Below are 16,423 nucleotides of genomic sequence, written 5' to 3' on the forward strand. Positions count from 1 at the left end.
CATTTGGGGTACCCACAGCCGCCCCAGCTTCACCTCCTGACCCACTGCTACCACAATCGTCCAGGGAGCCTCCTCCGGCTAATAAAGCCATTTACCTCCTCCAACAACTGAAAACTCATCAGTTGGTCCCCCTTCCCTGCATGGTGTAGACGAATCCTGGCACTTCCTAATGGCCATATGTTGATTGTTCAGGATTGAGGCACAGTCTGGTTTATCTGCAAAAAAGGTGGCAGGAGATGTGGCTGATGTTCTGTTCATGGCTTATTAAGACCCCAGGAAGACCCCAGTCCCCCTCCCCAGGGGAACTCATAAAAGGGCCTCCTGGTGGAGCCACATCCTGGGCTGGCAGGTGAGCCAGGAAGGCAGGGAGGGAAAGGGGGAGGATGCCCCTACTTGCCCAGCAGATGGCACCTCTCAGTAACGAATGGGGAGAGGACACTTCCTTCTAAGCCTGGAGCCCCAGTCCTGACAGCCCCCCCGCATTGCAACACACCCCAGTCATGCTTACTTCCAAGCCAGACATCTCAAAAAACAGAAAAATAAAAAAGTTCATTCCAGCTGAAAATACACCATCTGCCTGGAAACACCTTTGCTCGTTGCTGTCGCATCAACACCCAAAGCAGGTTAATTGCCGGCCCAGAACAGATGGCTTCTTTCTATAACTACCGGGTCCCCCCACCAAGGCTTCCTCCTCAGCTGCCTCCTTGCCCTGCTGGCAGCCCCCTGCTGTTTCCTGGCCACCCCGCTGCCACCACTCAGCCACCGTCCTGCCAGCCACAGGGGGCCAGCCCACAGCCAGCCCTCTGTTCAAGCCAGGGCCCCTCCCCCTCTGCTGGGAATCAGCCCCGGGGACCTGGGGGGCTTTCAACACCACCTGGGAAGATGGCGATCTGCAGGTGACCCCAGCCTTGTCACACCCACTAGCAGAGAAATCTAACCAAACCAAGATGTCGGTAGTCACCCATCAAATCCACAAAGGCTTAAGACACTATCATCCTATTTCTTGGTGAGGGTGCAGTGAGATGTGTACCCCAAGCCCCGTGGCAGGGAGAGCGAGTTATCAACATCACTGTCTAGAATGAATTCTGACTGAATATAAGAACCTTGAAAAATACTGCCTACTTCTTAACCCAGCATTTCACTTTGAGGAGTCTATCCAAAAGTCTATGAGAGTCTAAAATACGAAAAGAATGTTAGCACAAAACTGTTCACTGCAGCAATGAAAACCACAGCAGGGAAAGGGCTAAGTAGCATGGAATAGTATACAGCCATGACACATGTTTACAAGGAACTTTTAATTAAATCACAAATGTTATATAATGTTAATTGATAGAAGAATTTAAAGAGGCCTAAACATGAAGAATGTAAATATGCTGGAAATGGACATACATAGCATTAAAAGGTGTGTATGAATCGTACCAAATGTGTTAAAAGTGATCTTCTGGGTGGTAAAATTTGTAGTGGTTTCACCATCCTTTTTTGGATAGATTGTCCTAAACTTTCATCAATAAACACTGAGAAATAAAAGGAAATGAATGGTTTTCAAACACTATTTAAAAACCGAGTTTAGGAATGCACAAGAAATTTGTACAGTGATTGTCTCTGGGGAGGGGCCTGGGGCAGAGTTCATGCTGGAGAAAGCCCTGCCTTTGCATTCAAACCATCTGGAGTCTTCTAAGTACCAGGCTGGTTTTACCTATTGAAAAATAAATAAACGAAAATTTTTGTCAAGGAGACCCAGAAGTAAGAACACTAAAACCAGAAAAGCCGAGAGAAGAGTCTGAGGGGAAAACCAGGAAAGTGCTTTCACCTCCTGGGGGAAACAGGACTCCAGGTCTCAACTGCCCTCTCGGGCCGAGTGCCCATCACAGTCACCCCAGGACCCAGTTGGTCCAGGGTGGCTTCACTCAGCAAGGCCTGCTCCGTCTGACCAAACAGGTCAGGAGTTGGGTTGGGGTTTTTCCCAGGAATAAAGGCAGGCAGGCGAGGGGAGGGACTTCAGGGGACATCACTGCAGGGCCTCTGAGCTAGGACCCTGTGTCCCCTGGGTCTGGAACAGTTGGGCCCAACACATGAGCAATGAATGGGTGAGGCTTCCCCCAACTCCCCAATCACCTTCTATGAGTTGGGAGAACCGTCTAAACAGCCCACCACCCTGTGGGTCAGCAGAATCCTCTAAATGAGACCCCCGCTTCCCAGGAGAACCTTCGCAGTCAATGTACTGAACCTTAGTTAGCCTTTGAGGAACTTTCTCAGTAGGGCCAGCAGCTGCTTCTTCACAAACTCATTGCCCATGACCTGCTTGGTCAGCTCCACAGCGTCCACCCACTCCAGGTCCCTGAGGATGGCGGTGGCTTCATTATACAGCCTTTGCTTCTTATCAGGCGTCAGCTCCATTATGATCTGAGGAATCGGCTTGAACTGTCCCCATGTCATCCATGCACCTAACAGACCCCCGACAGCCCCCCCTAGAAAACAAGGAAGGTTCAATTAGTTGGGCCTTATTCATAAATCATGGCCTCAGGCTCTTGCTGAAAGCACGTCCACCGCCGGGACGAGTGGGCACATTCCCGCGTGGCCAGAACCGGCTCGGCTTCGTGCCCGCTCCACCCCACCTTGCGGGGGGGGGAGGGTTTATGGGGTCTTCAGTTCATTTGGCTCAGATATTGAACCCCAACGTGCCTTCCCTAAGCTCTGCACTCACAGATGCAGCGCGAAGCCTCTCCCGCCGCACATCTGTGCTAACGGAAATCTTCTCCAGGGCCTGCGGGTTTCCTGCTTCCCACACACGCTCTCCTCCTAAAGCAGAGAGCAGAGACGCAAGTGTGTTTTCTACGGGAACCATCTCAGTGGTGAGGCTGAGTTGTCTCCATAATACGCTTTTTGCCCCTGAACTTCAGAAATTTCCAGGGAAATCGTTTGGCTAAAGCACCCTGGGGACAGAGGAGAAGACCTTCACTCTGAAGCAACAGTTTCTCATGCCAGCCCTCCAGAGCTGTGTGATGGTAACTACAAATACAACTTCCTCAACTACTTCTCTTCCTGTGACCCCGAAAAGGCGTAACCATTATTTTTAAGTGTAAATTTATGATCAAATGTAAGGTGTCTGATGTTGGGACTTGAAGCCCTGTGTAAACGTAAAGTTCTATGTGACCAGGTGGGTCCAGGTCGGCTACAGGAAGGTGCCCTGGGCAGGGGTCTCAAACTCAAAGGCCTTTAGGGGGCAGGCAGAAGGTTGAGAGGAGGGAAGAGGGCTGAGTGAGCCTGTGGGTGACGGAAAGCTGGGTCCCTGTCTAAGGGGCGGTGGCTACCCCTCGCCTGCCCATTGCTACCACACGGAATGCCAGATCTGTATCCTGAAAAATGTCCCATGATTTTTAAAACAAAAAATTTAAAAGATTTTTATTTATTTGAGAGATAGAGCGAGAGTGAGAGAGAGACAAAGAGCACAAGCAGGAGAGAGAGAGAGAAGCAGACTCCCTGCTAACCAGGGCACCCAATGCGGGGCTCGATCCCAGGACCCTGGGATCACGACCTGAGTTGAAGGCAAATGCTTAAATGACTGAGCCACACGGGCACCCCTAAAAAGTTCGAGCTTTAAATACCGATGATCAGAAATTAATAGATGCAGCCTGGCTGGACTTAGTGACTCTCTCTAAAAGAGGAGAGCGTGGAAAGGGGGAAACTAATGTCACAGTGGAGAAAGCTGGCACAGACCCCCTTAACCAGGTGATCAAGGTGGACATCGCCAGGGAGGCCTATGGATGTAACACGTCCCTGGAATGGTGCTATGAGACAGGTGTCCACCTGTGTCCTCGGTAAGCTTTCCAAAGGTCCCTAACCCCGGGCTAAGCACGAGAAAGCCCTCAGGCAGACCCAAACAGAGAGGCATTCTACAAATACCTGCCCAGTTACTCCTCAAAACTACCCAGGCCATGAAAGCAAGCAAAGTCTGAGCAACTGTCACAGACCCGGGGAGACCAAGCAGGCATGAGGATTAAATGCACTGTGATAGCTTGAGCTGGATTCGGGGACAGGAACACATCAGTAATGCAAAAACTGGCAAAGTACAAATAAAGCCTGGAGACCAGGTAGTAGTGACGCATCGGTGTTGGTTTCTTACTTTGACAAGGGCACCTGGTAACACAAGATGGTAACGTCAGGGGAACGGAAGCGGTGAGGGATACACGGGAGTTCTCTGCACGGTCTCGCCAGCTTGTCTGTAATTCTACTACTATTCCAGAATAAAAGGTTTATTTGAGAGAAAAGAGCCCGGGCAGAGAGAACCCAGGTGTGGGCCGCCCCCGCCTGCACCCTCTCCGGAAGCCGAGTGTGGAGGCATCTGAGCACACAGCTCCCCTGGGGCTGAGCCCAGGCCAGCATCGGGCCCTGGAGGCTGAACACCGCCCCTGGCCACCCTTCCCCTCTGCTCCAAAAGCAGGGAGGATTCGGGGAGGGAAAACCAGTCATTTACAAGTTTTACTGAACTTTTCCCCATGACACCCGCGAAGCGCTTAGAGCCCAGAGTTGCCCTCATCTGCACTAAACCGTTAGGAGAACATCAAGATTTGATTTAGAGCAGCACTTAATGCAAAAAGTCGCCAGGAATATCGACCAGCAAATTACTCACTCTTTGGAGAAGAGAAAATTCCTTGGTTTTCTGGGTAAAACAATGTTCCCGCCCACGACTAGGGGCTGCAAGTAGCGAGTCCCCCGGTTCTCCTGGCAGACATCGTGTTCTCCACCAGAGCTGACACAACCCAGATAAAATACATGCTCCCACAATGGCATTTGGGATCAGCTATATGATAAAGGATCCCATCAAGCCCTCCCCTGAGCACCTTAGATGGGGGGGGGGGGACAAAGATGTAGACTGTCACTGAGGAAGGAGGCAATGGCCTTGTCTCCACCCTCACTGGCTGCTGATTGGATGTTGAGAAGCTGAAGTCAGGACTCACTCATTCACAGGCTGCAAAGGGACACGGACAGGTGGACGGTCTGGGGGTCCCCACACGATGACTTACTCCCCAGTGTGACCTCTGCGTCACGGAATGTCCCTGTGTGCCAGTCCTGCCACAGAAACACAGAGCAGAGCAGGAAGCCATGCCGGGAGCCGGAAGCAGAAGCCAACCTGGGCAGATAGGCCATCACCTCTCCAGCCTGTGTCGTGGGAGGACCGCAGGCCGGACTGGGAGCTCTCCCCCGTCGCCAGCACAGGCTGCCCGTACAGAGCGGCGTCCAGTGATGCTCTGGGCCCAGTGCAGCCGAACACGCGGCAAAGCTCCCTGTGTTGCAGGGTCCATCTGAGGCACCTCCCGGGAGAACTAACCCAGCCCCTCCTCAAGTGAGGCCCACGCAGCAGCCCTGACCCACGGGTCAGACCACACGGGAACCCTTCCTGCTCCAAAGCCAGAGGAAGCAACCCTTCCAGGCTCCAAGAATGATGGGAAAGTGGGCCAAACCTCCATTCATTGCTGGAAACTGGCTGTCAAGTAGAAGCAGGGGGTAAAAGCGGGGGGCAGGGACGACCCCTCTAGGATATTTGTGCTTTTTCTGCCTGAGACTGTTTGCTTTCAGAATAGTGAGTCGCTCTGAATGAGCTCATGTAAAATGGCCAGACAGCGTCTGCTCCTAGAGGGTGCTCAGCAAACCCAGCTTCCTCCCGGGTTCCCTTCTGCAGTGACCTGTCATGGTGACGGGGAAGGAGACCATCCAAGGGACCCAGGACACCCTTTCATCTTCAGATGCCCGGATACATCGCTGAGGGGAGAGGCGCCCTCCAGGTCTGCACGACATGGATGCCATTTGCTGGAAAGCCCTGCAATTCGGAGACCTTCACGCTCAGAAGCCTGTGTTTTCAGTAGGAGGAATTAGGGACACAAATCATGTCACAGAAGCAATCTCAACTCAACCAACATCTCCCACAGGACAGAGACTTCTGTGAGGTCTGTGGTTTCAAAGGCCTTTGTTACAACACCCCCGAGCTGACTGTCCCCGCGAGCTTGCGCTTACCCGCAGCTAGTCCGAGTGGTCCTCCGACCAGACCACCGATGAAGGCCACAGACCCTGCGATCGTCGCGCCCTTCTTAGAGCACTTGTAGGTCACCTTCACATCCTCGTACTCCGAGATGCAGCCGAGCAGCTTCATGACGTCATCTACCGAGAGGGGCTTCTTTTTGTGCCTCAAAGGAAGCATTTCAAAGGGAGAGTTTTAATGAGCGTCAGAGTACCTGCACCCAAATGTTACTCTGGCTGGAGTTCCGAGCAACAGTCCTCATGTAGAGAACGGGAGCTCTGCCATACGCGGGACAGACGGCACCAGCCCTGTGGTTGGGTCCTTGTCACGGACGAAGCCGGGAAGCATTTAGTTCATAAGCAACACAGTCCGCAGAAGGGAGGAAAGGTCTTCCTTGCCCTCTGCTTCGCTTCTGATTTGTGCCGGGTTACGGAGCAGGCCCGGCCCCAGGCTCCCGCGGGTCATCACTAGTGAGGCAAGCGAGCCCTCTCTTGAGTCTGCGCCCTTCCTGCTGCCTCAGGCCTCCCCAGGGCACAGAGCCTGGCGGAGAGCAGGACGTCCCAGCCTCCACTCCCCTGTCATGGGACAGGGAACGGAGCTCGTGCCAAGCCAGAAAGGGGGCAAGTACTGACTCCATGACCACACTGGCCTTGTGCCCACCCCTGTCCGCCTGTGACCCTGAGCAGAGCGTCTGAGTCCTCACCTGTAAAATGAGACAACCCACCTACCAGCTGGATTCTGGAAAGGTCTGGGCAGAATGGATGCAAGTACCTGGTATGAGTGTGGAACACTGCGACCTGCAGACATGTTGGCTCTAAATGAATATTCTGTTGGTGAGACAACCACTGATTTTCTATCAGCAGCCACTCCTAATGCCCGTCCAGTTCTGCATGGGGGATGGTAAAGGCGGGGGTAGGCTGACCCTAAGGAGGGCTAGCAAGATGGGACAATGAGAGAATAAACTAAAGCACAGAATTCCAGAACACTTTGCATGTGTTCCGATAGACAGCCAGATGGACCTTTAGAACAATGACCTTAGAACAATTGTCTGAGGTCAGGAAACTGTTTGCTGCACTGGTGGGAAACTGGCAGGCAGGGCTGGGGCAGGGTGGACTCTGCCCCAGGGTCAGTGGGCATGGAGACCCACAACATGGACGGGCCACCTGACAGGCCCCGGAAGTAAAATCAAAGTGGCCACGAGCTGATGCTTCTCCTTCTGGCCTCGGCTGGACCCAAGACTCTAAGGGCACTTCCTTCCATCACTCCGCTTTCTTGCAAGCAGTCCCTAAAGGAACTGGACAAAGGTTGGGGCAGACCCTGTTGCTCAGTAACTCTTGGTTACATTTCTTTCTGACCCAAGGAGAATCCAGAAGCAGCCTCTGATGTAAAATCATCCTCCCAGTCCTGGGAGAGACTTCTGATCCCCTAGAATGAATCTCTGGGTCTGCTGGATCACCACAGTCAGGGTTCAGGACCTCTCTGCCGTCCCAGCAGAGGTAAGGCGTGTCCTGTGCTCTGGCCCCTGCCGTGTTCTGAGATCCGTGGTTCTCCACAAGTGCACCGAATCACTGATGACCTTGGGAAATGCAGCCCGCGTGCGTGGGCTGAGATTCTGCGTGGGGACAACCTCCAGCTGGCCTCTAACCCCACCTCGGACAGCAAGACTCTATGAGTGCATGACCCAGACATCGGACATCTGCTGCTTGGTGCTCGAGTTCAGAAAGTGCAAACAAGCCTCCCCCAATGTGTCTGTTTGACCAATTGGAGTATAGAGGCGATGGAGGGACAGGCCCTGCAGGGGTGCTCAAGGGACGGAGAAGGAATCAAGGGTGCCTGCCCCCGCTCTGGCCCCATGTGTCCTGGACGTGCCTACAAACCTCCGAGCTTCCCGCACCTTTGCTCACTACCGGCAGCCCCTTGTAAACAGAGTCCACGCTGCCCCCTCCACCCTGGAAGAGAGCCCACTCGAGGGTCAGGAATTATCCACACACAAAGGTCATGATAATCAGATAGCATTACAACAGCAAAGGGACTGCACATGGCAGAGGTCACTAAGAAATGAGGGGATGGAGGGTGTGACTTGATTTACCCAGTAGCCATGGTGCTGTGAAGCTACGTAAATGAGTTTTCTTTCAGATACTAATGTATTTCAAATATTGATAACCAAAGGCGTTACTATCATAATTAAACCTTTCAAAAAGCTAATAATCCTCTTGTAAAACATCTATTCGTGGCATAGTTTATATATGGTTTATATGCAGCTTTCTATCTGCCAGTTATGCTGGGAAAAGGGGAGTCGAAGCTCGATTCTGGGAAGGCCCCTGTGGAGACTACAGTCAGCTCCCCATTTCCAGGCACATGAAGACCCCAAGCATGGTCTGCAAGGCGGGCTTCCAAGCCAGGGCACTCTGCCCAGACACCACTCCTAAAACAGGGTTTTTGCAGGATTATGGACCTGCACCCTGGAAACACTTTCTGCATAACAAGAAAATGCATGGCAAGGAGGCAGGACACAGCCACTTCATACTCTATTGTGCATCTAAAAACCTAGCTTCCCACGGGCTCTGAATGACTCCCTAGAAACCCACAGGGACTAATAAGTCATCATCGTGCAAAGGCTACTCCCAACCTCCACTCAGCCCAGGCAGCCCAGCACAAGGCAGGAGCCCAGGGCTCTGCAGAACTGGAGGGCCAGCAGGGGTCACGGTGTGTGGGAGGGCAGCGGAGGACGTGGCCCACCTCTGGCCGGGTTTAATAGCTCCACACCACAGGAAGAGGTGGCATTGTGGCTGCCTCACTCCAAGACAAACCTGTTTAATTTCCTTGTGAGAATCATTTTAGACGTTAGAGCATCAGTAGACTCTTGTGGAAGGAAGGTTTGTCACCCCATCTCCTGAGTCCTTGCTAAAAACCCCGGCCTCCTGACTTCTCCAGGCTTGCCAGAGTGAACAAGGAAGCCAGTTCTGCTTCTCCTCCCACTGCAAGCTTGCCTTTGTCTGTAAGCAACAAGGACGCCAGTAAGGAGGGAGGAGGGAGGAAGAGTACTCTGATGGGGACAGACCTCAGAGGGTGGGAACGGGGCCTCCCCTCCCCATATCACACCTATTTCAGAATCAGATTTGTCCACAACACGGACTCTGGTCACAGCAAGCCCATCTGCCAGCCACAGACAAGGCAAATACCAACTTGCAGCCCTGGTTTCTTGCACCACCAGGCTGGTCTGCCGATGACAGCAAGGTTCTGGGGAAGAGGGACATGAGCCCATCCCTGAGAGTGCAGCCCAGCTTTTTGAGATGGAGCAGATTGTGAGAGAGCTGGGAGAGGAAGGCTTCAGAGCTAACACAGACCTCTATGCACCCTGTTTAAAAAGAAAAGAAAACAAAAGCAGAGCCTCTGAAGGAGTCAGGGTGATCTTGCTCGCCTGCCATCTTTCTGCTTCTCTGCTGGAATTTATAAAATTCCACTGTGTGGCCTGGCTCTTGTAAGCCTTGTCTTCCCAGCTCTGTAGGCCCCAGTGCGAAGGGCTCACGTGGACCTCACCAGCAGTGTCAGATGAGCCCACAGACATTTTAAGACTGAACTGTTGCTAGTATTTGAAAATCAGATTTCACATACATCTGATCTCTGATTTCTCTTGACAAATCAAAAGAGCGAGTCCCCCTGGACCAACTTCCGGTAGCCACAGAGGCAAAGCTAAGCCGGTACTGCCTTCTCTCTGCCATAGGCCCTAGCAGGGCCACCTTCCCCACCCAGGGGCCCATAAACAGGTCACTCTGCAGCCTCTCAGAGTCTCCCTGCTTCGTCTTCTAAAGGTAAAGAAGCTACCAGTCCCCAGCAAAGGAATGCTCCCCTCTGAGATCCTTAACCCCCATTCCTGGTCATCTCTAACTTACCCCGCAGGGGAGGCCGGGGGTGCTGTCTCACCGGGCATCCTTCCAGGATTCTGTCCTGCATATGTAACCCCTCCTGCCCCACCCACGCGCCTGGGACCCTGAGGAGGGTGACGCACACCCCGGGGTTACTGAGGAGGGCCCACACATGTGGGTACCTGGGGAGGTCATACACACACCCAGGGTCACTATGCGGCACCGTGCTGGGTGCAGGGCCCTGAGCACGGCTCCGGGTTCTAACCCCAGCTGGGCCGCTGCCGCTTACTTCTGGCGTGACGTCAGCCTCTCCGTGCCTCAGTGTCTTCATGTGGCAAATGAATACCCTAACAATGTGGGGTGGCTCCGCAGCTCACAGGACTCCCCGCACCATGCCTTGGGTGCCCCGCCTCAGCCCTGCCCCGACTGCGCCCTGAGCCCTTCACCTACTGGGACGTGGTCCACATTGAGCAGGAGACCCAGGCCTGAGCTTCTCTGGCCCCGTCCTGCCCCAGGTCTCACCCCCCGCCTCAGCGCAGACCCTGCCGCCGGCCGTCTTCAGGGTCACCCGCGTAGGGGGCCTTCCGGTCCCCACTCACCTGCTGGTCCCCGCTGCCATAGCCAGTGACCCTGCCTTCGCTGCCGCCTGGGCTGCTACCTCTACTGCAACCGCTGCCAGGAAGTGCGCCGCTGGCATCCGTTGCCTGGCCGGGGCTCGAGAACGTGGGGTCCTAGCCCAAGGAATCAGCCGGAGTGTCTCCTCTTGGTCGGAGTCTAGGCCTGGCTCCTGAGTCTGGACTGAAGTCCCCGCGGCCCTCAGGCTGCGCTCCTTCGTGCCCACCGCCAGCGATCTACCGCCGCCCGCACACGTTCTGGACGGGCTTCCCTTGCACCTTCCTCAACTCGGAGAGGTCTCTCCCTTTGGCCCTTGATTCAGGATCTCTGACCGTTAGGCCTAAGGAAGCTCCTCCTTCCCCTCAGTGCACACGGAAGAGAGCCCAGCGACCTGGATAAGTCCCAGATGCAAAGTTCATGTTTGCTGAATGTATGGGCCCAATCCAACACAGGCTGTTCCCCCTCCAGGTGCCTGCACCAGGGGCCTCTGGGTGTGGGGTTTGAAAGATAAGCACTGGCTTTACTTAAGTCCAGCTTCCAGGACAAAGCTGAGGTGAGGGAACCTCTTGGGAGGGGGAAAGCGGTGTGGGGGGGTGCAGGGACTATGGAGAAGATTCCCTTCACCCCCACCCCGACACACACATGCACAAGGGCTGGCCTTGAACCACGTCAAATCTGAAAAGGGCTCTGGGGGCTTTCCATGGCCTAGACCACTAATCCTGACAGCGTCCTCCCACCTCGGCATGGCGGCCACTACCATGTTACACATAGGAGCAGTGAGGTGCAGAGAGGTTGGTCTGCCCGAGGCCACCCAGGTAGGGAGTGTCAGGGTCCAGATTCTAATCTGGGTCCACCGGGCTCAAAGCCGTCCCTGTAACCAGCCCTCTGCCTGGCTTTCCAGGAAGCCGGACACACCCAGACGATGGGCCTCTTTCACACTGCCAGAGTCCTTTTGTTTCGTTTTCTTCTTTCTCCTCTCTTGAACGGGAAAGTACTTGGGAGGTATATATGCCATATATACGCACATATACACATCGTACACATACACACACCATGTATATACACGCACATAAACACACACACACGTACATACATACATACACACACATACACATATACGACAGTATATACATGCCCTAGTAAGGTGGTTTTTTTAAAAGAAAGATATATTTTGCTGACTTACAAAAAGCTGTACATATTTAACACATACAACTTGATGATGCGGTGGGACACAAAGGCAGAAGAAAAATTATTAAATTTCCTTACTACCTACAGCCCACTGACAAGTCCTTGAAAAAGGCAGAGTGACCTTCCTCTATGGACTCAACTGCCTCAAAGCTGATACTTTGCTGAGGGCCAAAGGCACTCTTAGCCCAACCCCAGGGCCCTGTAAGTCTACTTTAACATATAAAAGTCCCTTTGAAAACTTCCTTTATCTCTACCCCCCAAGATGTGTGTTGGCAGTCATCCCCCAAGCATATGCCCCCCCCCATATCCATCTGAAGGGTCTCATGATTGAGTTTGAACTAAACAGTAATAAATGACATTTGCTAACAATAGCTACCCCCTCAGGATCCTGGAAACCTTGTTTCCATGACACTTGGGAGGCTTACACTATCCCTAACCCCCTCCCAACTTGAGAGTATATAATGGGCCACTCCTCACCACCCCAGTGCAGCTCTTTCTGCCCACGGGTCCTGTCCCTGTGCTTAGTAAAACCACCTTTTTGCACCAAAGATGTCTCAAGAAATCTTTCTTGGCCACTAACTTCGAACCCTAACGTCTTGTCCTATATCGGATGAGTTTGGGGTTAACCAGTGAGACCATCAACACAATCTACACCATACTCATATCCATCACTCCAGAAGTTTCTTCCCGCCCTCTCTATTGTCATTGTCACTTGTGTGTGTGTGGTAAGACCACTTAACGTAAGAGTTACCCTCTTCACTATACCTTTACCACACAATACAATATGAGTAGCTATAGGCAGTACGCTGTGTAGATTCCCAGCATTTATTTATCTTACAGACCGAAACTTTGTCCCCTTTCACTTTTGTTAAAGTTTACTTCCGTTTTGTTACTTCCATCTCCCTTCTGTCCTCATTGTGAGAAAGGGGCCCGGGCATTCACCAGGGTTCCTGGGCACAGTGAATCACCCCATCCATTTCCCAATAGGAGCTTTTGCTTGAGTTTGGGTGACAACCACCTCCAGGCTCAGGCCTGGGGGAGATTCTCCCATTTCTCTGCGGGCAGCGCCCTCTGGCGGCTCCTTAAAGAATTGGGCTGCTGGCTCCCCCAGAGGTGGGAAGGGGAGTTCTGATGGGCAGGAAAGATGCTGGAAGGGAAAGAAACTGCAAAGTCGGGCCCCCCAGAGAAGGTGAGCTGTAAGAAGTCCAGCCAATGTTGCACCTGTCAGCAACCTGGGACCTTCATTCTGACATGAATAAGTCATACGATGGTTGCACACGCGGAAGCCCGGCAATGGAACACATGATACCACAGTCTCCTAGTGGCAGCCAGGCCTCCTGCAGAGTGGGTCCTGTGAATGACAGGGCACAGCGGGATCCCCATCATGGTGACTGTGCACTGGTCCAGCATCCAGACAGTGCTCTCATGATGCTTCCCATCTGGAGGTCTGGCTGGGTGACCTCGGGAAAGTCATTCGACTTGTCTATGCCTCCGTTTCCTCATTTGGGAAATGACAACAATAATAGTGCCTCTCCTAGGATTATCCTGAAGATTAAAGGAGGTAATGTGTAGGGATCTAGATTATTCTTGTTTATATCATACGGTGTGAAAATGAAAAACATCTCCAGAGTCCCAAATGTGAGCCTCAAGTTCCCAGAGAGGCAGGAAATCAGATTCTACCCCCACTTTCACAACCCACCATCCACAATCCACCATTCTGGGGGTCCAAGAATCCCCCAGCATGCGGGATCCCCAGCATGCGAGGCTCCATTCACAAGCCATCGGTGGACTTTGGCCCATATATTCACCAAACACTAACTTAGCACCTTGGGCTGCCCAGGGTCCCCGGAATCTCTCCTGTGCCCACTGATGGGACGGAGGAGTGTCTCAGGCCTAAGGGTCAGAGATCTTGAATCAAGACCAAAAGGAGACAGGGTCCCCAGGAAGCCTCTCCAGGCTTGAGGAAGGTGCGAGGTGCAAGGTCCATCTAAGATGAGTGTGGACTGGGGCAGAGGCTGGATGTGAGGGAGTGCAGCCTGGGCACTATGGGGCCCTCTGAGGCCAGCACCTTGTCCCCCCACCCCACCCCACGTTTTCCAGAGTTCCAGTTAGCCAGCTCCTAACTTATATGGCTTTTCCAGCATAATCCCCCCCAGACCCAGGGCTGGATAAGCCCACATCCAGATCGCACACACAGAAACCCCTGTGACCTCTTAATGAAAGCATATGAGTAAACTTGATGTCATTTTGAAAACTAATCTTACGGTCAGTGTTATTTTTATTTTAAGTTACCTGTAACGAGGCTCCACAGTCCTGTGCTTCAGGGTTCCCAGGGATCTGGATCCAGGCTTGCAGCCAGTCATTTGCCCCAAGGCAGCCATAGAGCCAGGGTTTGGGGTCAGGAGAGGTTCCAGCGCCATATGGTGGGTCTAGGACCCCCTTCCTTCCTCAGAGGGCCTGGGGTGGAGGAGGTCTCCCCTTCCCCCAGTCTTTTCCCCACGACACGTGCATCCCTTTCATATGTGAAATGTTCAGCGCACTGTGGGCACATGTCAGGGGGGTTCACTAGCTTGCTAGGGCCCTATAACAAAAGACCACAAAGTGGGTGACTTAAGAAAGGACTTATTGTCTCCGTGTTGGAGACGAAGCCAGTGAGTCTGCAGGTCCAAGCTCCTGAAATCTGTGAGGGAGAATCATTCCTTGCGTCTTCCTAGCTTCTGGGAGTGGCCGGCTCCTTGGCAGTCCGTGACTTGCAGCTGAGCCTCTGCACCTGTCATCGCATGGCATCCCCCCTGTGTGTCTGTGTCAGCGCCCCAGTTTCCCTCTGCTGATAAGGACACTGGTCATATTGGATTACAGACCTCATCTTAACTTGATTGCATCTGCAAAGACTCTATTTTCAAATAAGGTCACATTTACAAGTACCAGAGGTTAGGACTACAAATATCTGTTCGGGGTGACACAATTCAACCCCAAACACCAGGTAGTCAACAAATACGAGCTGCGAAGATAAGCACGTGAGTATGCACACGGTCCGTGCTGGCACAAGGGAACTAGCAGGCTCAGCCCATGCCTGGCAACAAAGTCGCTATGCACAGAGGGGCCCTCGAGATGCCTGCCTTTGGTCTTGGGGGAGCTTTGTTCTGCAAGGACTGTTGCCGGACAGGCTGGCTTTGGGACTGGTAATGAGCCTGTCCCGGGCTTCATCATTGTTCTTCTTAATAATTAATTCATCCTCTTCCTCGGTGTTTATAGCCTTCAAAAATACGTAGATGGCTATCCTGTCCCTTTGCCATCACTCAGCCCCTCTCTGCATATTTGCCATGGTGCGTTATCATCGTTATTATTATTATTTCCTCCCTGCATGCTCCCTTGGTCCCTCAGCCACCATCACTGCTGCATGAATTTCCTCCAGCTTCCCAGTCCGGAGCGCCCAGGTAGCACGTGGAGTGTCAGAAGTCAGGAGTCGGGTGGGTGACAAGGGACAGCCCACAGGCCCTCTGGCCTCCCACTTACTCCTTTGTCATTTTTGTCAGTTTCCCCAAAGCCACATCAAATAAATAGACGAGCTAAGTAAAAACAGCGTGCTTACAGTGCAAATGCGCTTTCCAGACAAATCCCCTGCCCCTGCTTCCATCCAGACAGTCCCCAATTTCCTCGGCTATGAAATGAGGATGGAATCCTTGTTCTCAGCACCCTGGGATTGCTGTGAGGACAGCTGAGGATCAGAGGGGAAAGCGCCTTGTCAACGACAAAGCAGGGAGAGTGTCGGTACCAGCAATGTCTTCAACACACGATTGGATCTCTGCAGAATGTTCCGGGGTCCGCTGCTCTTGATATTCCAAGTTAAATTTACAAAGTGAACTTGATAGAACTGAGATTCGCCCTTAAATCTGTTTGTTGAAAGAATAGAGAGGTGTCGTCCTTCAAGATCTACCGTCAGATTTTAGTATTCCAAGTAAGTGTGGACCTCAGAGCCCGATGGGCCCTTGGACACAAGCCACAGATGCCCTGAGGGGCTCTGGAAGGTGACGCTGCGATAGAATATTTGAAAAAAACCCACCTTGTCTTCCATCAGAACTCACTGAAGAGCTCTCTGTACCTGGAAGTCGTATTTCCAGTCTGAGAAGAATGATTTTCAGTGGTTCTGTTGAACATGCAATTCTCAAGCAGCTATTTCTATAATTATCCTGTTTCAGTTAGAATACAGTTTCTGGAACAATAGGACTTTTATTGTATTGTCATATCGGTTATAATAGATATCTTATTACAGAAAATGATGGTAGAGTCACTATTATGATTCCGAAGTTTTTATTTGAAATTGCTCAGAGGCTGGAAATTCTTTCTCCGTAGTAATTTCTACTTTAACGCTGCTTTGGTTGTTTTTGGTTTTTGGTTTAAACTTTGCTGTGTTGGAGACTTTGTTCAGTGGCAGACTGTGGGGTTTTTTGTGCATTGGTGTTGCTTGTTTGTGTGTGTGTCTGCTCCAGTGCAGACCGTCGCGAGTCCCTCTGGTGTGTGCTGGTAGCGCGTGGTGCCCATGGTTTTGTTAACTTGCGCGCTGGCTCCGTTGCTGTATCCACATGAGCGCGCTCTCGTCTACTCTAGCGGCCCTAACAAGTTACCGTGGCCTGGGGGCGTGAACAACACGGATCTCCTGGTTCTGGAGCCTGCAAGCCCAGGATTGAGGTGCTGGCAAGGCAGGATTCATTCAGACATTGTCTGGCTTGCAGGCCTG

The 16,423-nt window shown here is 52.5% G+C and overlaps 1 protein-coding gene across 1 annotated transcript; it reads right to left on the bottom strand.

The window, feature by feature from the left end:
- Nucleotides 1-1,276: 1,276 nt before the first annotated feature.
- On the bottom strand, nucleotides 1,277-10,874 carry LOC113249945 (protein C19orf12 homolog). The gene is made up of 4 exons (XM_026491383.3): nucleotides 10,482-10,874; nucleotides 6,013-6,182; nucleotides 2,228-2,468; nucleotides 1,277-1,696 (listed from the first exon to the last, which is right to left on the bottom strand). The coding sequence occupies exons 1-3, from the start codon at nucleotides 10,577-10,579 to the stop codon at nucleotides 2,233-2,235; spliced, it is 504 nt and encodes a 167-aa protein (XP_026347168.1). The 5' UTR covers nucleotides 10,580-10,874; the 3' UTR covers nucleotides 1,277-1,696; nucleotides 2,228-2,232.
- Nucleotides 10,875-16,423: the final 5,549 nt, after the last annotated feature.

This window comes from Ursus arctos, unplaced genomic scaffold (assembly GCF_023065955.2).
Source record: "Ursus arctos isolate Adak ecotype North America unplaced genomic scaffold, UrsArc2.0 scaffold_19, whole genome shotgun sequence".
Lineage (NCBI taxonomy): Eukaryota > Metazoa > Chordata > Mammalia > Carnivora > Ursidae > Ursus > Ursus arctos.